The sequence below is a fragment of the Meleagris gallopavo genome, chromosome 16, assembly GCF_905368555.1.
Source record: "Meleagris gallopavo chromosome 16, MGAL_WU_HG_1.1, whole genome shotgun sequence".
Lineage (NCBI taxonomy): Eukaryota > Metazoa > Chordata > Aves > Galliformes > Phasianidae > Meleagris > Meleagris gallopavo.
The window spans coordinates 899,800-926,047 of NC_139419.1; the positions used below are offsets into that span (position 1 = coordinate 899,800).

The 26,248-nt window shown below is 41.4% G+C and overlaps 2 protein-coding genes across 3 annotated transcripts; both read right to left on the minus strand.

Moving 5' to 3' along the window:
* Window positions 1-1,429: 1,429 nt before the first annotated feature.
* USP42 (ubiquitin specific peptidase 42) lies at window positions 1,430-24,351 on the minus strand. Its single transcript, XM_019620864.3, has 17 exons — window positions 24,205-24,351; window positions 22,467-22,704; window positions 21,725-21,928; window positions 20,461-20,571; window positions 20,202-20,304; window positions 19,962-20,029; window positions 19,719-19,789; window positions 19,103-19,185; window positions 16,929-17,040; window positions 16,462-16,602; window positions 16,177-16,277; window positions 15,587-15,725; window positions 14,338-15,066; window positions 13,872-13,960; window positions 11,782-13,260; window positions 11,009-11,298; window positions 1,430-8,561 (listed from the first exon to the last, which is right to left on the minus strand). The coding sequence occupies exons 2-16, from the start codon at window positions 22,693-22,695 to the stop codon at window positions 11,040-11,042; spliced, it is 3,918 nt and encodes a 1,305-aa protein (XP_019476409.2). The 5' UTR covers window positions 22,696-22,704; window positions 24,205-24,351; the 3' UTR covers window positions 1,430-8,561; window positions 11,009-11,039.
* LOC146543218 (uncharacterized) lies at window positions 24,085-26,001 on the minus strand. 2 transcript variants are annotated; one of them, XM_085237852.1, is made up of 2 exons: window positions 25,232-26,001; window positions 24,085-24,322 (listed from the first exon to the last, which is right to left on the minus strand). In XM_085237852.1, the coding sequence occupies exons 1-2, from the start codon at window positions 25,999-26,001 to the stop codon at window positions 24,196-24,198; spliced, it is 897 nt and encodes a 298-aa protein (XP_085093978.1). In that variant the 3' UTR covers window positions 24,085-24,195. The 2 variants fall into 2 exon arrangements, with proteins under 2 accessions (XP_085093978.1, XP_085093980.1); XM_085237854.1 differs by lacking the exon at window positions 24,085-24,322 and adding an exon at window positions 24,676-24,777.
* Between the last annotated feature and the right edge of the window lie 247 nt (window positions 26,002-26,248).

Below are 26,248 nucleotides of genomic sequence, written 5' to 3' on the forward strand. Positions count from 1 at the left end.
TAATGGTTGTAGCAGCTTTGTCTTGATTTCTGGTGTAGTGCAGCAGTTGGCCTTGCTGAGCTCTGTGGGTGGAACAGGGGCAGGAGGGAGGGTGCCCTGCCCATACTGCAGCTACTTAGCACCCCTCCTTCAGGATGAATGGAGAAATTGATGGAAACAGTGAGACTGTGACATCGGTTCATTATCTCACCTGCAAATAGCAAGAACAAATCCTGCGCTGGCCTTTTGCTCTGAAATTGTGTGCCCTTTGCTAGTTGTTGGATGAAAGATGGGTAAAAGTGTGGCCAGCCCAGGTGATGCACACGGCAGTCCCTGGTGCCCCCCGTGCTGTGCCCGCAGCCCCCAGCACTGCCCACTGCCCCCAGTGCTGCTGTGTGCTGAACTGGCTGTGTGAGGCCTCCGTGCAGTGGGAGCAGCACACAGCTCCTGCAAAATGAGTGCTGTGTCCAGAAAACCACTTGGGACCATTTTAAATGGGTACAGAACTGAACTGCATAAACAGAACAGACTTTATAATACTTCATTATAGCACTGCATAGTTTGAAGTTTATTATGTATTCATGTACTAACTCCAGCTTGCTGGAAAGGTGAGGGCTGTTTTAGAGCAAATGCTACAGATTAAGACTTGTCAGTTTCTTTCCTTATTGGCAAATGTTTCTAGTTAAATGCAAGATGTACCTGGTGTGGGCCAGTGACTTGTGTGACAAATGCACTGTTAGTCGTCGTTAAAAATTCCGTGTTAATCCACTGCAGTGGATTCATGTATCAAACCATCTTGCTTAAGCCTGGGCTTTCTCAAAAGCAAACCATGGCACTGTTTGCTATTGCACAGCCCCCCACTTACCAGGAATACATACAAGTTACTGGCTCAAGTGTTTTATTTTTTTTTTCTTCTTTTTTTTCCTTCTCCCCCTCTCCCCCCACTCCCTCCCATAGAGATTAAGACTTAATTTTAAGATTTAATTTTACAGATGGATTATAACTGCTCTTTTAAGTGCCATTCTTTTAGGGACAACTTAATTGATCAGGCTAAGGAGAGGAAAAACCTTCCACAGCAGAATGGATTCCATTAAGTACATTCTACGCATTGATTCGTGAGGAGCTGGAGAATTCCATGCCCCTTGAGATCCACTCCAAGAGAAGGGAAGGCTTTGCTCGTCCTTTACGTGGATCTCAGCCACACGCTGCAGCAGCACCCATCTCTGCTGGGCAGGCACTGAGCCCTGCTGGCAGCACAGAGCTCCGAGCTGCTGGGGTCGCTGCCCTCCTGGAGCTCCTGCAGCCCCAGCAATGCCGGAGCACAGCAGGCTGCTGCCACACTCCTGTCAGACATCCAGCCCAGAGCTGTTCATTGGACAGAGACAAGACACCAAACCTCAGAACCAGAGGACAAAAGAGGAAAGAAAAAGGCAGATACAGGACAAGTGCGTGTTTTCTTTGTCACGTTACTTTATGTAACTTCACATAACTGTTGCCATAGGAACATTATGCAGGGTACACTTATGGTTTGGCTTTATGGTGTTCTCCATGTACCAAAATCTTACTTAAAGTATTTAGTAAAACGTAACCTCGCTCCTCCCTTAGTGCTGCACAGAGCAGAAAGCTACTGGTGAGCTTTCAACCTGTTGCCTGTCTTTGGAAGCTTCTAACTTCAAAGAAGAAAGACTTCTGCATCCTTGTCTAGGCAGCTGAAGTCCCCATTACTTATCTTCTGTGAGTACAACAACAGCATCTTCTCACTACCACCAAAAGGAAGATCTGATTTCTTGATTATCAAACACACTCAGTAAGCTGTCAATTCACATGACATATTGCAAGTTAAATAACTCAAGTAAAAATTCACTTTAACTTTGCTGTATTTATATACTATATAAATTTTACATGCTATATATTTACAGTGGGGCAAGTGCTTTTTATCTTTAAAAAAACAAAGATCATACTTCAGACATCTCTGAACAACACAGCTTGTATAAACCAGACAGATTATTCAGATGAACTGTATTTAATACAGGTTCCCCACTCATCTCCTGATGCAGGACCAGTGAATAATAAGTGCATCACAGTTTGATAGCATTTAATAATAAAAAATAAAATCACAGTATGAATTTGTCTGTAACTAGAAACTTTAGAGACGAAACAAACAACTGAGACTTGAGACAAGTGACACTATAAAAACAAATGTAATAAAAACATATGGGAGTATACAAATAGTCTGAGAGATACATTCAGAACTGCATATTCTGATCATTATGTTCCACTTGCTGAAAATCAGAACGTATTCTTCGATGTTGAGTGTAAATAAGATGTGAAGTAAATTAGTTTCTAGTGCCAGACGTCACAGAAAAAGGATGAAGATCTTGCAGAACTCCGTAGTTCTTGGAGAGCTTGTGAAATCTTAAATAAGTCTTCAAATAAAATATACATACTGTCAGTTGCAGATTTTATAATCCTGTGGTTTTCCTGGTCGCTCTTGAACCAGATGTCGAACTTGGAGTAACATCACATGAATAACACACAATCAACCTGAGTATGTAATTAAGCAGCATTTGAGATGTTCAATTCCAGGGCATTAGTTTCAGTGAGATATTCACATGGAAATTCACAATGTTCAGCAGTTGTAGAAAGTTTCCACTCTTTTGGATTAGAAGTACATTTTAAAAAAGAAAGTCTCAAGTTTAAAAACTAAAAAAAAAGTTCTTTCATGGTAAAATTCTTCACAGAATTCTGAAGCACCACTTATGATTAGGTTTTGTTTCGATGGTAATGTTGCCATTTAGATAAATTGCAAGTATTGATGGTTAATGTACTTCGATAATGTTGAGTTGTTGGTACAGACGGCCAAAACATGTTGCTCTTGACTGATAGTTAATGTCACTGACAGGAGCATTGAGATGGCAAAAGTATTGATGGTGAAAAGGTGTTGGTTCTGAATGATATGAAAACTCACTGTGAGGAATGCTGGGATGGCTAATGTGTTGATGGCTAAAAGGTGTTGGTTTTGACTGATGGCTAAAGTAATTAATGTGAGTGCAGGGATAACTACAGTATTGATGGCTAAAAGGTGTTGGTACTAACTGATGGTTAAATTCACTGATGGGAGTGTTGGGAGAGCTAAATTACTGATGGCAAAAGGCATTGGTTTTGACTTACAGTTATAGTCACTGATGGGAGAACTGGGATGGTTAAATTACTGATGGCTAGAAAGTGTTGGCTTTGAGTGACAGTAAAAGTCTCTGATGGGAGTGTAGAGGTTGCTAAACTTTTGTGGGCTAAAAGGTGTTAGTTTGCACTGACGGTTATAGTCACTGATGGGAGCACTGGTGTGGCTAAAGTATTGCTGGCTAAAAGCTGTTGGTTTTGATGGTTAGTAAAATCACTGATGGGAGAACTGGGTTTTAATTGATGGTTGAATTCACTAATGAAAACACTGGGATAGCTACAGTACTGATGGCTAGAAGGTGACAGTTTTGATTGATGTTTAAAGTCACTGATTAAAGCTTTGGAATGGTGAAAGTATTAACGGAATTGGTTTTGACTGATAGTTCAAATCACTGATGGGACTGTATGAATGGCTAACCTCTTACTGGCTAAAAGGTGTTGCTTTTGACTGATGGCTAATGCCACTGATGAGAACAATGGGATGGCTAAAGTATTGCTGATAAAAAGGTGTTAGTTTGGACTAATGGTTAAAGTCACTGATGGGAGGGCTGGCATGGCTCAAGTACTGATGGTTTAAAGATGCTAGTTTGGACTGATGGTTAGAGACACTGATGGGAGGGCTGGCATGGCTGAGCTAATGATGGCTTAAAGATGTTGGTTGTGACTGATTGATGAAGTCACTGATGGGAGGGCTGGTATGGCTGAAGTAATGATGGCTCAGAGGTGTTATTTTGGACTGATGGTTATAGTCCCTGATGGGAAGGCTGGCATGGCTGAGATAATGATGGCTGGAAGGTGGTGGTTGTGACTGATGGTCATAGTCACTGATGGGAGGGCTGGCATGGCTGAAGTACTGTTGGCTGGAAGGTGTTGGTTTTGGACTGATGGTTAAAGTCAACGATGGGAAGGCTGGTATGGCTAAAGTAATGATGACTAAAAAGTGTTATTTTGGACTGAAGGTTATAGTCACTGATGGGAGGGCTGGTATGGCTGAGCTAATGATGGTTTAAAGGTGTTGGTTGTGACTGATTGATGAAGTCACTGATGGGAGGGTTGGCATGGCTGGAGTTCTGATGGCTGGAAGGTGTTGGTTTTGGACTGATGGTTATAGTCACTGATGGGAGGGCTGGCATGGCTGAAGTACTGATGGCTTAAAGGTGTTATTTTGGACTGATGGTTACAGTCCCTGATGGGAGGGCAGGTATGGATGAAGTACTGATGGCTGGTAGGTGGTGTTTGTGACTGATGGTCATAGTCCCTGATGCGAGGGCTGCTATGGCTGAGCTAATGATGGATTAAAGGTGTTGGTTGTAACTGATTGATGAAGTCACTGATGGCAGGGCTGGCATGGCTGAACTTCTGATGGCTGGAAGGTGGTCGTTGTGACTGATGTTTATGGTCACTGATGGGCGGGCTGGCATGGCTGAAATCCTGATGACTGGAAGGTGGTGGTTGTGATTGATGGTCATAGTCATTGATGGGAGGGGCTGGCATGGCTCAAGAAATGATGGCTAAAAAATGTTATTTTGGACTGATGGTTATAGTGTCTGATGGGAGGGCTGGTAAGGCTGAGCTAATGATGGTTTAAAGGTGTTGGTTGTGACTGATTGATGAAGTCACTGATGGCAGGGCTGGCATGGCTGGAAGGTGCTGGCTGTGACTGATGTTTATGGTCACTGATGGGAGGGCTGGCATAGCTGAACTTCTGATAGCTTAAAGGTGTTATTTTGGACTGATGGTTATAGTCTCTGATGGGAGGGCTGGCATGGCTGAAATTCTGATGGCTGGAAGGTGATGGTTGTGATTGATGGTCATAGTCATTGATAGAGGGGCTGGCATGGCTCAGGAAATGATGGCTAAAAAATGTTATTTTGGACTGATGGTTATAGTCTGTGATGGGAGGGCTGGTAAGGCTGAGCTAATGATGGTTTAAAGGTGTTGGTTGTGACTGATTGATGAAGTCACTGATGGCAGGGCTGGCATGGCTGAAGTACTGATGGCTTAAAGGTGTTATTTTGGACTGATGGTTATAGTCTCTGATGGGAGGGCTGGCATGGCTCAAATACTGTTGTCTAGAAGGTGTTGGTTTTGGACTGATGGTTCTAGTCTCCGATGGGAGGGCTGGTATGGCTGAGATAATGATGGTTTAAAGGTGTTATTTTCTACTGATCGTTACAGTCTCTGATGGGAGGGCTGGTATGGCTCAAGTACTAATGGTTAAGAGGTGGCAGTTCGGACTGATGGTTATAGTCCCTGATGGGACGGCTGGTAAGGCTGAAGTACTGTTGGCTGGAAGGTGATGGTTGTGATTGATGGTCATAGTCATTGATGGAGGGGCTGGCATGGCTCAAGAAATGATGGCTAAAAAATGTTATTTTGGACTGATAGTTATAGTCTGTGATGGGAGGGCTGGTAAGGCTGAGCTAATGATGGTTTAAAGGTGTTGGTTGTGATTGATTGATGAAGTCACTGATGGCAGGGCTGGCATGGCTGAACTTCTGATAGCTTAAAGGTGTTATTTTGGACTGATGGTTATAGTCACTGATGGGAGGGCTGGCATGGCTCAATTACTCATGTCTTAAATGTGTTATTTTGAACTGACGGTTATAGTTACTGAAGGGAGGGCTGGTAAGGCTGAGTTAATGATGGCTGAAAGGTGTTGGTTGTGACTGATTGATGAAGTCACTGATGGGAGGGCTGGCATGGCTGGAGTTGTGATGGCTTAAAGGTGTTATTTTGGACTGATGGTTATAGTCTCTGATGGGAAGGCTGGCATGGCTGAAGTATTGGTGGCTTAAAGGTGTTATTTTGGACTGATGGTTATAGTCTCTGATGGCAAGGCTGGCATGTCTGAAGTGATGGTGGTGTAAAGATGTTATTTTGGACTGAAGGTTATAGTCACTGATGGGAGGGCTGGCATGGCTGAAGTATTGATGGCTAAGAGGTATTATTTTGGACTGATGGTTATAGTGTCTGATGGGAGAGCTGGTATGGCTGAAAGGTGGTGGTTGTGACTGATGGTTAAAATCACTGATGGGAGGGCTGCTATGGCTGAGGTAATGATAGCTTAAAGGTGTTAGTTGTGACTGATGGTTATAGTCCTTGATGGGAGGGCTAGCATGGCTGAAGTTCTTACGGCAGGAGTGTGCTGGTTGTGACTGATGGTTAAAATCACTGATGGGAGGGCTGGCCTGGCTCAAGTACTGATAGGTAAGAGTTGTTATTTTGGACTGATGGTTATAGTCTCTGATGGGAGGGCTGGAATGGATGAAGTACTGATGGCTAAGAGGTGGCAGTTTGGACTGATGGTTAAAGTCACTGATGGCAGGGCTGGTATGGCTGAAGTAGTGATGGTTTAAAGAAGTTAGTTTGGACTGATGGTTATAGTTACTGATGGGAGGGCTGGCATAGCTGAGGTAATGATGGCTAAGAGGTGCTGGTTGTGACTGATGGTTAATGTCACTGATGGGAGGGCTGGTATGGATGAAGTATTGATAGTTTAAAGATGTTAGTTTCGACTGATGGTTATAGTCACTGATGGGATGGCTGGCATCGCTCAAGTACTGATGGTTAAAATGTGTTAGTTTGGACTGTTGGTTAAAGTCACTGACAGGAGTACTAGGATGGCTGTAATACTTATGGCTATAACGTATTGATTTTGATGGACAGTTAAAGTCACAGATGGGTACGCTGGGTTGACTGAATTATTGATGTCTAAAAGTTGTTGGTTTTGACTGATAGGTTAATTCACTGATTTGAGTGTTGGAATTGCAAAACTTCTGCAGGCTAGAAGCTGTTGGTCTTAAAGGAATTAAACAATTCCTTTAAGTCTTAAACAATTAAAGGAATTGTTTGGCTGAAGTATTGATGGCTAAAAGTTGTTGGTCTTGATGATTAGTTAAAGTCAGAGATTGGGAGCCCTGGGTTTTAACTGATGGTTGAAGTTACTAATGGGAGCCCTGGGATGGTGAAAGTACTGATGGCTAAAAGTTGTTGTTTTTTATTGATGGGTTAAATCATTGATAGGAGCATTGGAATGTCTGAAATATTGATGGCTAAAAGTTGTTGGTTTTTATTGATGGGTTAAGTCATTGATAGGAACATTGGAATGTCTGAAGTATTGATGGCTAAAAGTTGTTGGTTTTGATTGTTAGTTAAAGTCAGAGATTGGGAGCCCTGGGTTTTAACTGATGGTTGAAGTCACTAATGGGAGCCCTGGGATGGTGAAAGTACTGATGGCTAAAAGTTGTTGGTCTTTATTGATGGTTAAAGTCATTGATAGGAGCATTGCGATTTCTGAAGTATTGATGGCTAAAAGGTGTTGGTTTTGATTGATGGCTGAAGTCACTAATGGGTGTGTTGGTATGGCTAGAATATTGATAGCTACACGGTGTTGGCTTTGATGATTAATGTCACTGATGGGACCACTGGGATGGTTAAAGAATTGATGGCTAACAGGTGTTGGTTTAAATCGATGGTTAATATCACAGATGGCAGCAATGGGATTTCTGAACTATTGTTGGCTAAATGGTTTTGGTTTTCATTGATATTTTATGTCACTCATGGGAGTGTTGGGATGGCTAAAGTATTGATGGCTAAAAGGTGTTGGTTTTTATTGATAGTTAAAGTCACTAATGGGAATATGGGAATGGCTAAACTTTTGCTGGCTAAAATGTGTAGGTTTTGACTGGTGGTTAAAGTCACTGATCAGAGCACTGTCATGGCTAAATATTGATGACTACAAGGTGTTGTTTTTGACTGATAGCTCAAGTTACTGATGTGAGCGTTGGGATGGCTAAAGTTTTGGTGGCTAAAAGTTGTTGGTTTTAATTGATATTTAATGTCACTGATGGGAGTGTTTGGATTGTTAAAGTATTGCTGGCTAAAAGGTGTTGGTTTTGATTGATAGTTAAAGTCACTTATGATAATGTTGGAATGACTAAAGTATTGATGGCTGAAAGGTGTTGTTTTTGACTGTTAGTTAGTCACTAATGGGAGCACTGGGGTGGCTAAAGTATCGATGGTTAAAAGGTGTTGGTTTTGACTGACAGTTGCAGTCAGGGATGGGAGCGCTGGGATCACTAAAATATTGACATTTAAAGGTGTTGGTTTTGACTGATAGGTAAAGTCACTGATGGGAGTGTTGGGATGGCTGAAGTATTGATGTCTAAAAGGTGTTGGTTTTGGTTGATAGTTAAAGTCACTGATGGGAGCATTGAGATGTCTAAAGTATTGATGGCTAAAATGTGGTGGTTTTGGTTGATGGGTAAACTCACTGATTGTAGCGATGAGATGTCTAAAGCAGTCGATTCTGATGATGTGAAGTGTTTGTTTTTGTTGAAAAGTTGGCTTTGATGGTTGTTTTAGTTTGAGTATTGAAGGCTTCAATTAGTAATTTGCATCTGAAAGACAAATAGAGAACATCATTCCCTGCTGTGAGGTTCAAGGTGTAGCTGTGTGGCTCACTGTCCTTATTTCTAAACAGAGATGTCCCAAGTCTGCGTGCAGTTTGATCAACTCTGTGACTGCAGGGCTGATCTGACTGGGGAAGGCCCCTGAGAATCTCTCAGTGAAGTGACTCTATTTCAGTCCTATCCTAGCAACTCTGCTAACTGCACAGAATACTAGGACAACACTTTAGCAGCAAAGGGCACATCTTATCTGTAGGTCAGCTTAGACAGCATCTTTTTATTAATCATCTTGTGGTCAACTTGACCAAATCTCAGCTTAAAAACCAGAAGCTTTCAGAAACTTGCTAGAGGACATATGGACCAGGAAAATAAGGATTTTAAAACTTCTCTCTTCTATCTGCTTTTTCCTTAAGCCACGAGCTACACCTGGCTCATTTATTCACCGTAATATCAGTCTGGGTGAAAGACACAACTTAACAAGTCCTTCTCAGTCTTTCATTACACTTTCTTAGTCTATTTTTGACTAGTGTAGGAAAAAAAAGTTTGCCATCTGCTGGCCAGAGAATTCACTAGAGCCAGAAGAGCATTAGAGGACATGCATTTTTACCCGTGCTGTTGTTCCTCATTGATCAACTAAAACAGAGATACTTAAAATTTAGTACAATTGAGATTCTTTTGACATTAGCATCATAAGAAGTCTGGCTTTTACAACAGTAATAGTCCCCATTTCTTTTTCTCAGCAAAGGGACAGATATAATATTAAAGCTCACAGTAATGTGTGATCAGCCAGCCTTCTCCAAAATACTGTATCCTTAGATTAAAACTTGTGTTTGTCAGCGTCTTAAAATACAACAATGTTCCTCAACAACTGTACAGTTGTACTTCACCTTGGGGAAACTTTTCAGTGCCTGAATCCACCCACTGTGGCAATTTACTTCCCTATCCAAACAATGCAATTCCTGCAGGTAAAAATCTCTTCTGGAAATTAACTTCTTCAAATATTGAAAGGCAGTTCGATGGAAAGCAGGAAGATTAATTCCTTTGCTTCCTGTGTCAGGATGACATTTTCAACACTGGACTATTATCAGAAGGGATTGCCAGGGACTGTTAAGCCATCTGATAATTATGAGTAGGTATAAAATGTCAAAGTTCAAGATGAAGCTTGCCTTCGATAGCAAGCTATCTTCTTCAGAGATTACCTTCGTTACCTATAAGAGGTAAACACATTTGACAGGGAGGGAGATTGATTTTAAGAACAGATGCAGTCTTGCCAGTAATGCAGCTGGTATTTTTCAGAGTACTGATATACTGTACACACAAATACTTGGATTATATATGAATACATTAAAAAAGTGAACCTTTGGAAACTTTACAGCCCTGCTGAATCAGTATGTCTCTATAGACCTAACTGATGCAGCAATTTATCCTATTGCGAGTGCTTATTAAAATATCTGAGTAATTGGGACTGGGATCTCATGTCAGCAGGCATCTAAGGTTGTTTTTAAGTAACACACACTCTGTTTAGGAAAAAAATAGTGAAAAATGTTGTCAAATTTGATGTTTAGAGGCTGAATTTGTTACAGTGTGCAATCTTCCTCATCATATAACACTAGAGCTAATTAATTTAGACTGTATTATCTACTGAGTGTCCAGGTCAGGATGATGAGAAGAACAGAGAGTTCAGCATGAATTAAACCAGGGACTCAGTTTGGTACTCTCTGTATAGAAAACTAAATACAAACTTGACTTTTTTATACTAAAAATGGGAAACAGCTATCTTGTCAGCCTGTTTCTCTGTATTTTTAACCCTACTAGTTAACTAGTAAGAAAAAGAACTCAACGAGAAGTAAAACAGCAGCAGGAATTTAACATACTCTCCAGGTGTTACATCGTAAAGGATTCTCTGGAGGGTTAAGAACTGTGAATTCAGTGCGCTTAGAAGGCAGATCTCCATCTGACACAAACTGTGTCAGTATTACCACCAACTTATGTTCTGTCTTACAATAAAGTTGAACATAGCCTTTTATTTAAAGAAATTATTCTGGCAGTCTTTTTTAGGAAGATGGTGTTTCAGTACAGCAGTACCAACCTGGAAGTCTCCCTTCTCTCCCAACTACTCTGCCTCCTTATTTTTCCCAGTTAGTTGGACTGAATCTAATATGATATCTTACATCTCTCCCTCCTGTTCACCACTTAACCTTCAAATTTAAACCCAAAAGATTTGTTTCTCCACCTCCTTACTTCAAACTTTATTTCCTAGTGATCCTTCAAGCACAGGGGGAAGAAAATAGCTTATTAACCTCTTCCTTCTCCTTAAATATTTCTGCAGACTATTTGGACTGTGCACACTACAGAGATATCAGCAAGCATTTAAAGACTGTTTTAATAACCTCTATGTGAATTAAAAAAAAATCTCCGAATGTCCAGTGGCCCCTTACCTTTAATATTCTCATTGGATGCCATGGAGATCTAGTTCTTGATTTCGCTCCCACAGGAAGGCTTGCCTTCTTTGTTGGGTTGTCTGCTGCCCTCATTTCCATATTGCTCACATAAACAGTCACCAGGAGAGCGAGATCCTTCCTTTTCCCCTGCTTGCTTCTGGAAACGAAGATCCAAACATTCCAAGAAGCCTTTCAATTTCCTGGTGTGTTTCTTCTTTTTCTTTTTTTTCTTACGTTTGCGATTGTCATTGTCAAAGTGGAGCACAGAGAAATCCGAATCATAAAGTCTGAAGGAAACATGCAAGTTAAAAATAGAAAAAAGATGTAGCACTTGATGCATACACGAAATGTTACTTATTTTACCACCAGATGATGATTTGCAGCGTGTCAGCTATTTTGTGGTACTTTGTGCCCATCTAACCATAGATGCAGCAAACTTAAGCCCTCAGATTGAAGGATCATAGATTCTGGTTGTAAACAAATCACTAACACTGGCTAGTTCTGGAATATATGCAATTAAAAAAAAAAATTGTTTTTGGCTAATTGAGAATGGTATGCAGATGTGATTCTAAGTATGTGGTCCAAATACAGTGTTCTAATACAATTCAGCAAAATCTTTCCTATTTTCAATTGATCAACCTAATAACTTGGTCCCCAGCCAGATCATGCTATAAAATTAAGTTAGAAACAATGAAAAAAAAGGAAGATAGGAGAAACACCCAGAAAAGAATTAGGAAGAAATTGCTGAGTATGCTGGAATTCTTGCTTACTTGTAATCCTTCTCTCGATATTTATCTTTGGACTTCTTCTTCTTCTTGGCTTTCTTGAACTTTTCCATCTTTTGATCATCCAAAACCTCTTTTTCTATTTTTCTGCTTTTCCTTTCTGTTTCACTTTCACTACTTTCTGCATATTTTCTTTTTCTGTCATTTTGTTTTTCATTTTTGGGGGACAAGTCCTCAAGATTTAAATGAGTTGGTGGAACAGGTGGAAATATATGTCTTTCATGAGAATATTTTTCAGGTTGCTGCCAGGCAAATGAACAGTGCCGTGAGTCTGCTCTGTGACTGAAGTGACGTACATCCTCCTCTCTAGAGAGTGAGTTGTGAGGCCGTCTGCTTTTGTAATGATAATCCTTATGTGACCTGCTGCAAGCTTGACTTGATTTGTCAAAATCTTTATTGTAATGGGAGAACTTTCTTTCTCGACTATCTCCCTTTGCATGAGAATAATAGTAATCGTTGTAGTGTCTGCATTTTTGCCATCTCCAGGATTCATCTTGATAGTATTTTTCTCTGCTCCTGTTTCTCTCTTCTTTGGAATAGTAGTATCTATTCCTATCTTGTTCACGTCCTCTGCTTCGAGATCTGTAATGAGAATATTTTCCTGAGTTTCTGCTGAAATCAGGGCTGTTTCTTTCAGTATAGGAAGATCTGTATTTGTTTCCATTGCAATACTCCTGCTTGTGACGACTTTGCTTATTTGTTTCCACACTACGAGAGCACCTTCTCTTGTGGCAATGACCACCCGGTTTGCTGTTTTGCTTCTCCCTCTCTTCTGTGTCAGAGTGTTCTCTTTTTCTTCGGTAGTGCTCTTTGTCAGTTTTTTTAGAATCATATACGTTTTTACCTTTTTTCCTATGCTTATTTTCTTCACAATTCCTATTAGTCGGTCCCTTGTTTTCTCTAGAAAATTGACTCTCCAAAACTTTATCCAGCTTTGTAATGGAAGAGTCATTAACAGGTGGTACATCTACATAGTTATCAGATATGTCCTTTGAATCTTGGCATTTATCTGCAGTATCTAGACACGCTGGTCCTTTAGAACTACATTCAAAATCGGACTTTATAGAGGAAGCCTGTCCTAATTCCTCTTCAGTCTCAGGAGACTCTTCGATATACAAAGGACTTTCTTTTGAAATGAGATCAAGTTCTTTTGATCTTCTAGGTTTGTCTTTGTCACCACTGTCATCGGGTTCAAAATTTATAAGGAATTCATCCAAGGATCTTTTCCTAACCTTGTGCTGACCATTGATATTGGGTTGTGCATTATCAGCTTTTGTTATAATACTTTCGGCAACTTCTTCTTTGGCAGAAATAGTTTCAGAATCCGATTGAATAAAAAGATTCCCAGCGTCATAGTTCAAGATGGAAGGAAGTTTCCGGGATTCTTCATAGACCAACAGCGCATTCATCATTACTGTTTCCATAAGATAATTGTTCTCAGAAGATTTCTGAGGTCCAGGGACACTACACAAAATAAAAATACTTTTATTAAAAGTAAGAGTCTGTCACACAAATCTAAGTAAAACCAACAAACCACAACCCACTCACCAAAAACCTCATGACTACCGGAACCCTCTTTAAGACACCCAATTTAAACATTTTTGATTATTACACTCTCCTCAGCTTTCAGAAAAAGTGCTTTTTTTCCATCTTGCTTTTGGATGTATTGCAATAAGACAAACAAACAAAAAGCCCAACACATCTATCTTCTTCCACTTGCTGATCTGACCACCATCAATAGCCAAAACCACTCTATCTGCTCTCCCATTCCAACTAGAAAAAACAACAATTGAAACACAGATTTCTCACTGTCTACCAAATGAGAGAGCAGATGATGAAAATTTACATGGTGAAAAATGGAAAAACATTCTATGAAGAAGCAGAAGTTTTGCACGGGGCACCAACCTGCACCAGAGTAATAGGCACTGTGCTGATCACCAGTTCTGCTCATAACACTAAACATATGGTATAGAATTCTCTCTATCGACTTAAATCTTCCAATTAAAGAGTATGTAGGCAGGTAAAACCATGAAAAAGTTGCATAAAACCTTGTAATCAAACTGTTTTCACTTTACCTTATTTCCTCTGACAAGCTGTTCAACTGGCCGTATGTAAAGGAATTTAGGATCATTTCTCGAGAGACTGGATACAAAGTTATAGGCATCTGCAATTAAAACATAGAAATTAACAGGCAGAAAAAAAAGGTATTTGTGGCAGTATTGCAGACTAGTGTTTTCAGAAATTCTACATTAAATTTATGCAAGACTGCTTTGAGTTATATGTGCTAGCTGCACTTTACCTGTAACTCCAACTCACTCCCAAAAATATACTTTATGAAATTTATGAAGTTTTATCTCAACTGTACTTAAGTTGGTATGTTCTAATATCAGCTCAGATCTGCAAATTCTAATAGGATAATATCACATAGTGCTATGAACAAATTTGTGCTGTTTTGTCAGTATTTCACATGAATTGGGGACATTATAGTACTCCTGAATACATCATAGGTGAAAAAATCTAGATGGAAAAAGCATAACTTACTGTTTTAAGCACTCCATTGGTTTTAGAAAATAACATTTTGGAAGGTTTATCAGATGGGACTTGGCAACTGGAATCATCAAGTTTCAGTCCATTTTCTTTAGGTTCATTATCTAAACTATTAGCACCATTTAGTGAATCATTTTTTGGCAGCTCATGCTGGGATCTTTCCTCTTCAGCATTCTGACAGGAAGAATAGGAATCCTGCAATGTACAGACCTTTCCAAACAAAATTCCCTTAGGAGATATTACGTTGTCATTCCTTGTAAATAAGCCCTCCGATGAGTCCTCCTCAGATTTTCCTGAAAATTCTGTACCATAAAAGACTATGTTATCAGAGCTGAGTTCAGGAATTCCATTCACCACTGGCTCAATTAAAATGTCATCTAGAGCTTCTTGTTCGAAAATATCACTAGCAGCTAACATTGTAGGTGTATTTGAGGTAGACTCTGCTGCAGGATTTGTAACTGTGGATGAAGGAATAGACATAATCTCCTCCTCCTCCAGAGCACGAAGACAGTCAGGCTCCGACGCTGTCTCACGTGCAGGCAATTTGTTATGAATACCGATAGTGAGCTTCTGATTTATTGATGGGTTGGTAATTGAAGGCCTGACCATTGCCCAGTTTTCAGCACAAGCTATGGGTGGAGCTGAAGATGGCCTTTTTAAGCTGACATCTACGGAATTGGGATCCTCTTTTAAAGGTATTTTTCCATTTAAACGACTTGAATTCTGTGTTTAGAAAGAAGAGATTGCAAGATGGATAAATGCAAATTCTACAAATGATCTAAACACCTAAAAGGAAAAGAAAAAAAACCCACTGCCCTTCAAATACAAAGGCAAGTCCAATAAATGGTTACTTCCTAGTTTCCTTTCACTGCATAATGCTTTCAAATGGATGTCACTTTTGAAATCCATTCAAATAACTTAACATTGTAGAAAGGTATTCTCAAATACACTTATTTTCTTCTTTAAACACACCCTGAAAACCCCAAAATAATTGTTCTGGTGGTCAGATATAAAACAAATGGATTTCACTGTCTCACCTAAAGTGACACTGATAGGAAAAATATTTTTTTAATTATTTAAGTATTAGTAGACTATTTAAATAGTAGCATAAGAACTGTGAAGAAAGCTGCACAGAGGAAAGGAAAATAAAACTAAGATGCTGAAAACAAATAGAAATCCCACACTCCACTATCAATTTAGTGCCATTATCTGCTCCCCACCATTCCTTACTCCCCTAAATTACCTTAATCATATGAGGAGGAAGTCGTGGTCCCATAAAGCCAGCCTGCCTTCTATTATTCTCCCTCTGACCAACAAGTGAACAGGGATAAGGCGGTGCTGGTAAGTAAAAAGTACGTTCTCCAAGTGTCAAATCGTAGCGCCTTCAGAAAAGAGTAGTGATCTTAGTTGAGAGTTTGTCTTTCAGCCTGCTCTTGGACTAAACCATATCCGAAAGTTTTAGAGGAACAGTTCATAGGATACAGAAGTCATATATGGAAGACTTAAACAAGACTACAAACTAAAAAATAGATAATGGTTTTCATACAATCCCTTTCAGAGTAATAACTTAGTCTTACACAACTTACCACCTCGCTTTCTCCCTTTTTCTACATTAGCCAGCTACACATAACAGCTACGTAGCAATTTGCAAAGAGTAGCAATTTAAGGCCAAGCAATGAACACTAATAAATGACAGGGAGTTTCAAGTTAGACAGAGTTGAATTATACAAGTAGTATTTTCCTAGAACAGAAAGAAAAACACTTGAAAAGAAGAAAAGTGTAAATAACCGGAAAGTAAATCTGTTCTGAACACATTTTAATATTTGTTATTACCTGATATAAAATAGTAAATAAGCTTGCTGAGCAAGGACTGTTTTGATGTTACTTCGCACTACTGTAGAATCATTCATCTGATACCAAAGTCCATCAGCAGCCTGCAAATAAAGACAATTTTCAGATAACTCCTTGTTTTCCGAATGAAATCACTAACAGGACACCGCAGAACAACATATACACAAACATGTAATAAAATCTAACCATCTAACAATGGTTACCAATAACATTTTAACTGGTTTACCAGCACAAATTTTACCATGCTAGAATGATGTTGATATCTACCTTTATGAAGCAGTAGTAGTGTCCTGTATGAGAACTGACACCACTATGAACCAAAACTCCATACAAGGCATAAATGAGTGGTTCTCCAACTGATTGAGACATATAAGCTCGAAGATCAAAATACTCAGGATATTGAACTTCCTGAAGAGAGAACAAGAAGATACAAACATTATCTCCAAATACTTAATTTTGGCTAGCTTGGGAAACTAGCCTGGGAACAACATTTCCAAAAAACAAAGATTAGAATTACAAGGGTTACTTCAAAAGTAATGCCTCCTGTTTTATGATGTCAGCTTATGACATTAGAGGCAGCTGCTGGTGGGATGGCAATAGAGGTTGAACCTTCTCACCACATTCTGTGACATGGTGGTGTGTGACAGATGGCAGCAGAGGGGCACTCTGAATATCTGGCCTTTGGAAATGGCCAATTCCAAGATGATAAAGTTGTACTACAGCTGTAAATGTACCTTGGTGTCCTTCACACCCGTGAAATCTGCAAATCTTTTCAGTGATACTGTGAGAATATTTGAAGAACGATGTATTGTAAATCTCTTTGATGCTGGCACCATCTTCATGCATCTTAAAAACAAGCACAGACAGCTGTTTAAAAGCATATTGTTTTTCCACCCAAATCAAACGTACAAAATACATAACGTATTTTTCTTTCATAAATCCTACACTGCATTTCAGGTTTGTTAATACAGAGCAGATAGGAGGATATAAGAGGACATCTCCACTGAACAAAAAAATAAAGAATTTAGAACATTTTCTTTTGATAGCCAAACAAATGTCTGAACACGTACTTTTGTTACACCTAAAAGGTAAGGCTTCACAACAACTCAGAGTGCAGCACGAACACGAATCTATCATTAGGTTATATCACTGGATGGTAAGGCAAGGTACCATTTCTTGTTACACAAAAATGGCTACTTGGAACTCGTGTCCTGGATAAACTTTCAGCTCTCTAGTGGAATACAAATACTGAAAGTGGAACAAGGGAGCCTCAGTCCTAAGGACTAGTTACAGCAAATAATTTCCAAAATGGATCATCTATCAACATCAAAAATACAAGAGAAGCACACAATCATTCTACAAGAGGGAGATGTCTGACTTATGTCTTTATGTACTGATGTTGTCTGGAAAGAGACTGAAACCATCTGCAACTCTTTGGAACACAACTGTTAATTTTAGGTTTGGTACACTGCCCACTCAAAGGCAGGATCTACAGTGCAAGCTGTGAAATACAACCACTAGCACAAAGACTTCATCGAGAAAAGTACTGGCGATAGCTAATAAAAAGAAAGAATAAAAGTGTCTCTCTTCAAATTCTGCTGTCAAAATACAAGGCAGAGAGTTCCAAACCACAGGAGAATGCCTGAGATCAAAAAAGAATCTCTTCTTCAAAATAAACAAAAAAAATCCAAGCATTTTATAGAATTACACAAAAACTGTAATTAGATACAAAGTTTTAAGGCAGTCACCTTTACTAGAAAAAAAAAAATCATGGCAGGAACGAAAAGACATGTCAATTGCAAAAAAAATGAAGGAATAGGATTGTTTATCAGCAGAGGACAAGGTACTGTACATTCACAAGGCTGTTCTTTCTAAATTTGCAAAAAGACTGAGAATCCCAGCTTCGTGTGTGACTCACTGCACAAAGCACGTAATGAAGGGCTGTGCAATTCAGATGTGAGGTGCTTGTTACACTTATCTTACCCTTCATCAGACACAATCTGTAAGTTATGAGAATTGAATACACGACGTTGCTGTCTAGTATCCACAGGCTAAAATGAACTTGGGGTTAAATTATTTTAACAACCTACTGGATGCTCTTCATTCAACCTACCAATTTTCTTACAGTTTTCCAACAACAAAAAGCAGATACTGCATTTTGCACTTGAAAGTGCCAGACAGAAATCCTACAGAAAAGAATCTGGCAGACTTTGCTTTTCTGAGTGTATGTCCGAAGAGCAACTTGTTTTGCCAAACTATATCATACAGATGTTCAATTACTTCTCACGTACACAGAAATGTTTTTCATATCTTAACTTGATACGCTTTCACCAAGTGAAGGTTAGGTGGAAGGTAATTCACTTTAGACAGCAGTAGCTCATGTTTTACATTTCAAGAAGTGTTCAAGGCACTTATTGCTAGCCAGCAGAGGCTGCTAACATGACTTATCATGGAGCCAGCTCGTATTCACTGAGACTAAGTCTAACTTTGTTTCCCAGGCAATGCTAGGATCTTCAGCAACCTGCTGTTGACTCCTATCCCAAATTACAGTCCATAGCTCTTTGATAAGTAGCAGTGAGCTGAAGCAGATATCTTTTAACTTCTGGCAATAGGAATATTTGAGCTCAGAACACACATCTAGGAGGCCTGACAAGCCACAGAGCAGACAACGCTTGAATAAAATAATGTCAGTTAATGGCTTCACTTCTTTCATTTACAAAATATGTATTATTTTCAAGTTTTGAATTATTTCAGTGCATTAATTGTTTAAACAAAATGAAGCAAAGACAACAACAAAGGAGCTGTGTCTCATTATTTCCAAATGAAGTAAAAAAGTAGCCTATGGTCTAAGTCATGCAATACATTAATCCAGTATCTAATAGAAATATGTAACTAGCAATAATCTTACTTGTTACACTTATAGCAATTTTCACCATCCAGCTGTTCAGGTGTCACAAACTGTTCTAGAGCTTTGGTAACAGATGAAACTTCCTGGAGAGATAAGAAAGAAGAGCACTAAGTCAAAGGAAATTCAAAATTCCAAAGACCTACTAGTAGTTTATAGGAGAATCTTGTTAATTCATACTTAGGAGATCTACTATGAACCAGCAAACACTGTGAAGAAAGAAGCAGAAGGAGTATGCTCAGCACATACCTCATTTGAAAGCAATCTTACTTTGAAACAAATAATTTTGCAATACCACAAACAGCATCTGCAGTGTACTTTGTCATCAGTAATGGGGACTATCAAACTAATCAGTCTAATAATTACATTTATACTGAGGTAGAACAGCAAAGAAGTACAACAGTATCACCATTTGTGTAAGTACAGTAGTTATTCTTCCAGCTTAAAGCCAATGCAGATGTGGAGATGGTTTACAATGCTTCCACAGAAGGACAAAGTCCAACTTCCCAATCATCACTTGGCTCTTGTTTTAACAACATGATTTTTAAATTGAATGAGTTTATTTTAGAAAGTTGTACATGTATTTAGACATCTTAACTATATCTACAAAAAATCTTACCTTTATATCCAGAGGTATATCAAGGAATGGCTCATATGTATCTGAAACTCCTTTGCAGTTCAAGCACTTTACTGGATTTAAAAACAAACAAACAAACAACAAATGCTTTATAAGCAATATGTGAAAGAGACTAACCGCCCAATCTCCAACTAATGATACATACTGCTTAAGTCACACTACAAAGTGCTTTACTACAAAAGATACAGATCAGTTCTGACGACAGCAATATTGTTTTTAAAGTACCTCTGGATCTTAGAAATCCTCCAAATATTTGATGAATGATGGTGGTTGCTTGAGAAGATCTGTCTAATCTGGAAATAAATAATAATCAGACCTCAGAAGATTTGAGATGCAGAATGAACTTTTCAAAGAGTTTTATGAAAGCCTGTCAAAGAGTTTTATGGACAGACTTTCATTTATGACAGTAAATAGAGAACAAAAAGGTGCTAGAGAACATAGAGAAGGTAATTTGTTTATGCTTACATGGTGCATCCCTGCAAACACACTTCCTGCATAGCATCAACAGTGAAGCGTAAGAACTCGTGCGCATCTTCCTGAGCACCATAGCGGAAATGTTTTCCTATTCCTAATAAATAAAGAGGTTATAATATTTATCTCATATAAAAATGAAAGAAAACTATATTTCTAAAACCTCTCTTCCAGACAGTAACAAAACTATTCGTACACATCATCTCCAAATATTAAAAAATATCAAAAAAGAAAGACATCTGAAATCACTTACGTTTAAGTTCATGGACAATAACTACAGGCTTGATGGCATCATGAGCACAACACAGGACTCGGTTAATGTGAGTTTCCATAGTGCACATCATGCAGAAGCCTGGATAATCACCTGCACGGTGAAAGAAGAAAGCATCGCAGTCTAGTGAAATATACATAGCTACAAAGAAATAAGCCTTAACTGAGGACACAACATCCATGCTCCATTCTGTTCTTCTAAGATGCCAATATCCCAGCAGTCTTGTGACATTTTGTTACACAAAACTCTATATGTAGAGTAAAAATATCCACCAAGCCTGTACTAAAATGCATTTTCTGATGAGAAATCTAGAAGACTACTTCAAAGTCATTTTTTTTAAAGGCTGATAGGAATGTGAACTCCAGACATACACATGAGGAGAGAACATATGACACTGACGATGCAGCATTAAGAGAATGTGTTATTTTCAGCACACTGCTGTCAGGTGAGCTTTTTGGTAGAGAGCTAAGAATCCTTTGGGAGAAAGGAAAGATGAAAGTAATGTATGCTATAATACTTCTGCCCTCCTTCTTTCAAAGAGATTTTTAATTGAAACAACTTTTACACACAGTAAGAAAACAGTTAAATTTCTAGGAATAAATACTAAGATAGCAGATTAGAAAGCATACAGGTGCCTTTGTAAATGCACACGTACACAGGCATGATAAGAGTCTCCTAGGCTTAAATAAATTCAAGTATAAAATTCAAAGAGAAGAGTATATAAAATACAAGACTTTATTTAGGACAAAGTCAGTCTACATTTTAATACAGTCCCACCGAAATTTGTAGTTGAGTTGGTAAGAGCCCAGCTCATATTGCTTTCTATAGTGAGTTTGTTGTTTTTGCTGTTGTTGTTTTTCAATTGGTTCAACAATGATCACACATTTATTACAGTATAGCGTATTATGGAATCTAGGCTGTGTAGACTCTGTGATGCCAGCACCCTAAATTTTATCACCTTTCTACCAGCAGGAACCCCAGATGCCAAATGAAATGCATTATTTTCCAATGCATTTCATTATTTACACAAAGCAAGAAATAATTTTTTTTTTTTTCTTCTCTCACCATGCTGCATTAAATGCAAAATCACTCCATATGCTGTTCTGAGCCCATTGTTAATACAATGTTCAAAGCCAACTTTTACAGGTAAAATCAGACAAGTACAATTTCTCCACAGAATCACTGCTGCTATTTCACAACCTCAGAGCTGTCCCACAGATTTCAAACAGTGTTACGAAGTACTCACACGACTGGGTATGCTCAAGGGAAAGCATGTAGTTGGCGAGTGGGGGTGTGTAGGTCAAACACTGTAGAATAGAATTAATAAAACACGTATTGCCAAGATTGCAGAGTCCAACTCCAACTCCATTTTGTGTTTGTTGCCAATCCATACAAATCTTCTCAGGTGGAAAAAGAATCATTTGTGGTGGAGCAATTCCATCATTAATGACTGCAAGAAAGTTGTATTTTAAAACGTAAGGGCTTTTTGCTTGTTTAAAAAACAAATATTTAAAAAATAGCATTCTGCAGGAGCATCCTCAAGAACCAACAATAATCCAAACCAGAAAGTCTTATTATGGACAGCTTTAATATCACCACTCCAATTTGCTGGTCAACACACGGTGTTGATGGACAATGTAAAAACAAGCAACTATCAGAGAAGACAGACCTATAGAGCACTGTTATCATTCAAAAACTTGTGCATGGCAACAACAAAGCGCACTTTTCTTTGCAAAACAAAGACATGGATGAATCTGTGTATTAAAAATTATCCCCATACTTCAGCATAGACTGCAAATATATCAAGATTAGGTTCTGCAACACCGATCCGCTTCAGTTGTCTTCGTCAATTCACTAACTTGAAATCTACTGTTGAAGCCTTTATTCCCAGCAGTCCCGTTTCACACCAGTGCAACAAGTAAGAACTGCATTTCCTACTTTTGTTTTGCTTTGAAGAAAATGGAGGCACTGTAAGAGACCACACTTACCTAAATCTTTAACGGAAAAAGGTCTAGGTTTTTCAGATGATCTACAATAAATAGCACCTCCACGTCCTTGGTTCACAGAGACCTGGTTTCGATTTTTGGCAGGTGGTACCCGGCCCCAGTTTGCAGTGCGTGACTTCATAGTTTTAGTACTGGGTTTTTTGGATTTACCAGATCGTCTCGATGAGGATTTTTTGGACTTTGAAGATTTTGGCTTGTTAACTATGGTCATTGTTCATATCTGCAACAGAGACAGAAGTGCTGGTTGACATAAGAATGTCAGCGCTACACAAAGAGAAGAGCAGAAGAAATTCTGTCAATCTCAAAGAAATAGCCTGAAGAATTGAACAGCTAACCACTAATAGCTCATGTAAAGAACTTAACGAAAACCCCAAACATGCAAAATCAAAATTTCTACCAAACTCTACTGGTACTACCTTAACTCCTGCACAACTAGCAACTGATGACATTTTCACTTGCAAGGGATTTTTATCTATTACAGTTATGGTGTGTTGATTTTTTTAAATATAAAAATGTATATGGCATTCTCTGAGGGCAACCAGTTATTCACCTATTGCTGGTGTTAGAGCACCACGACTTTAAAGCCTGCCTGTTTCCGTTTTGTGTGCACAAAAGTAACTGCATTTAGCTGTTACTTTTTTGCTTTCTTTCCAACGCTCATTTCTATCTCACTGCCTACTGCATCAATCAAAAAAAGGTTTCTTGCAATTCTACCATAACAGCTTTTAAATACTATTCTATAACATCTTCTACATACTGTTCTCACATCAGTTACTGATTCTGAGTGAGTCTGTGAGGGCTGTTGGGTCAGTACCACGAGGTGTGTTTTCCCAACCAATAGGAGCTGTAAGCAGAGGGACATCCTTGCCCTGCCGTGCTAAGATTCAGGAGGAGACACTCAGCCTCACTGCACTCCTGGGAGCTGCATACCTCTGAGCCTCAACACCCAGAGAAATCTTGGGAAAGGAGAGCAAGAAAATGTGTGTGCACTTCTTTCTGCCGAAGTTTCTTCGGCCCCTCCATGAAGTGCTGCTTTGGGTATAATTCTGGCAGCACTACTTGTGCTATTTTGCACCTATCGCACTCACAACTCCTTCTATAAGCTGAAAAGTTAGATGCTTTTTGGGCTATCTGTTTCAGTTCCACTTTGTGATTTCCCTGGTGTAAAACAACAGAGGAATGTAAGCTATAAAAAGGAAATGACCAAACAGACCCCCAGCCCTCAAGGATGATGTCAGTAACTGATTTAAAGTCCTTTTTGAAACGCTGCTTAGGTTTCAAGATGACACCATGTTAAAGACATGTAATTGTGTATATGTAGTAAGGAACTGAACAATGATGGGAGGAATTATCACTGTCTGTGGGTAAATGTTGCAGCTGTCCTGCTGCAGCACTCACGTTAGGTGTAGGGAACCAAACCAACCTAGCAGGGGATTAAACCATCAGCCAGTTCCTTATACTGGACTGACTGAGAACAGTGTGAAGTGGTTTCAGATTTATGGCAAAATGTGATTGCTATTGATTAGATTTACGATACGCTGAACAAAGCACAGTAAATTTGAGAACTTCTTTGAGTCCCACAAATGACAACTTGTGTGCATAGTCTCAAATTATATATTTTTCTCTTTAAATCTTCAGTTAAAAAATCATTTCAAATCCATTCCATATACATTTTTCATTTCAGAGAAAACAATATGCAAAACTAAAAAATTCATTTAACTGAGAAACGAAGGCATCCTTGTCCTATGGGAAGACTAAGGTGGCAGCGCCTGGGCTCAGTGACTTTCAGATAAGATCCAGTCTTCAAACTGCAGATACCAGTGACATCTCCTTTTTTTCTGATTGAAAGGGAAAAAGTTTCAACAACATATTTAAAACCTATTTGAGGGACAAGAAACAGAATCAAAACCGCAATGAAAAGGGAAGAACATTATTCCACACAACCCGGGAGCGCTGCATTGACCGATGAGGCAAACCTTACATTTCATTTCACTGGGCCGCCCAGGGCTCCGTTATTACACACCGACAGAACACAGTGGCAGGCAGGTATCAGCATCAGAAAGGATACACCAGACACTCTTTTTCAAAATACATCGCCGTCTAATTTGGTCGTAACACCTCTCTGACAAAGAAGTATTAAAGCTACCGATATCGGCCGCGTTTCCCTTTCCTTTATCCTACAGATACGTACATACGTGTTCTGCTCCTACACCACTCCGAAAACAAACGGACACGGTTTGTGTTTCAGGTGTTATCTCCGCACTTTCGCGTCTGCGGACTTTTCCTCAACACACTGAGAAGGAAATCAGACGTCAGCGGTTCGGGTAAGGCGGCGAGGCGCTGCCCCGTCCCGAGCTCGGCTCCAGCCCCGCACGGCGGAGAGCAGAGCGGCGGCGGGATGCGAGGGGCCGGGCCGGGGATGGAGCGGGCGAGCTCCGCCAGCCGCGACGATGCTGCGATCGTAAGTCACCGCTTAAGGCTTTGTGCACGGCACGAGGGAGCGCTCGCGGCGCGTCTTATTACAAAATGCACAGCGGCCGTACAAAGCGGGACGGGGGCACGGAACAAAACCGAGCCGCGGGGTTACGGCCGCAAACGTCCGCGAGGCGACGGCCGCGCGGCCCCTCCGCCCTCCGCCCGCCCCCGGCGGCGTCCCGCGGCCCGCGCCGCCCTGCCCCGCCGGAGTGCCGCCCCAACGCCCGCCCTCCCGGCCCGGCTCCGCTTTTTTTCCCTTCCCGCGTCCGTACCGGCGCTTCGCGGCCCGACGGCGGCAGGAGCGACGAAGGGTTGGCCCCGCGGAGAGACGGTGACCATGGCAACGGGGCGGGGAAGGCGGGGCAGGGTTCCACGGCGCCGGGGGGGTGGGGCGGCGAGGCGGGCCGGGACCCCCCGCGCGGGCAGCGGCGGCGGCGGCGGGGCGTGAGGGCGGGCAGCTCCGAGCCGGCGGGAACAACGGGGCGCCGCCGAGCGGCATCTGGGCGACGCGAAACCCTCCGGCCGGGGCGGGAAGCGGTGCCGGGTCCGCACGTCGGCGGCGGGAGGACGGAGCGGCGGGCGGCACACGGCGCGTAACGGAGGCGGCGGGAGGCGGCCGGTGCCGGCGGCCCAGAGGGAGCCGGACGGTCGCGGGGCCGGACGGTCGCTGCGCCGCTGCGTCGCTGTGCTGGGAGCGGCGCCCCGCCCCGCCCCGCCCGGTGGTCCCACCCCCTCCGGCCTCCCGCCGGGCAGCGGGAAAGCGCGGGGTGGGCCGGGCCGGGCCGAGCCGGCGGCTGCCGCCGGGCGCTTCCCCTTCCCGGGCCGGCCCCTCCCCCCGGCCCATTGATTTCCAGGCGGGAGGCGCACGCGCCGCTGCCGTGCCGGGCCCGCCGCTCCCCCCGGCCCCATTACCTGGCTCGGCCCCGCTCGACTCGGTGCTGCCGGGTCCCCCTCGCCGCAGCCCCCGCCTCAGCCCGGCCCGCTCCGCCTCCAGTTTCAGCCCGTCGGGGAACAATGACGTCCCTCCGCCGGCCTCTTGCATCCGGGGCCCGGCGCCGGCCGGCCGAGCGGGCGGGGGGAGGGAAGGCAGCGGCGGCGGCGGCGGCGGCGGCGGGGGGAGAAGCGAGCTCCTCCGGGTCACTCGGGGACCGGCACCGCCCCTGTGCCGCCGCCGGGAGCCGCTAGGGGGGGCTCGGCGACCCCCGCTCGGAGCCGGGCCCGAGGGCTGGCGCTGCTGTAGTGCGGCCGGCTCTCAGGGCGCTTAGCGGCCCCCGGACCGAGGACGCGGC

Coding starts and splice junctions, on each gene's coding strand:
- USP42 (XM_019620864.3), bottom strand. CDS start 22,695: ATGACCATAGTTAACAAGCCAAAATCTTCAAAGTCCAAAAAATCCTCA. Junction 20,305..20,460: donor TATTGTCCATGAACTTAAAC/GTAAGTGATTTC, acceptor TTTATTTATTAG/GAATAGGAAAACATTTCCGC. Junction 20,030..20,201: donor TGTTTGCAGGGATGCACCAT/GTAAGCATAAAC, acceptor ATTTATTTCCAG/ATTAGACAGATCTTCTCAAG.
- LOC146543218 (XM_085237852.1), bottom strand. CDS start 26,001: ATGCAAGAGGCCGGCGGAGGGACGTCATTGTTCCCCGACGGGCTGAAA. Junction 24,323..25,231: donor CGTCGGGCCGCGAAGCGCCG/GTACGGACGCGG, acceptor CCTTTCAATCAG/AAAAAAAGGAGATGTCACTG.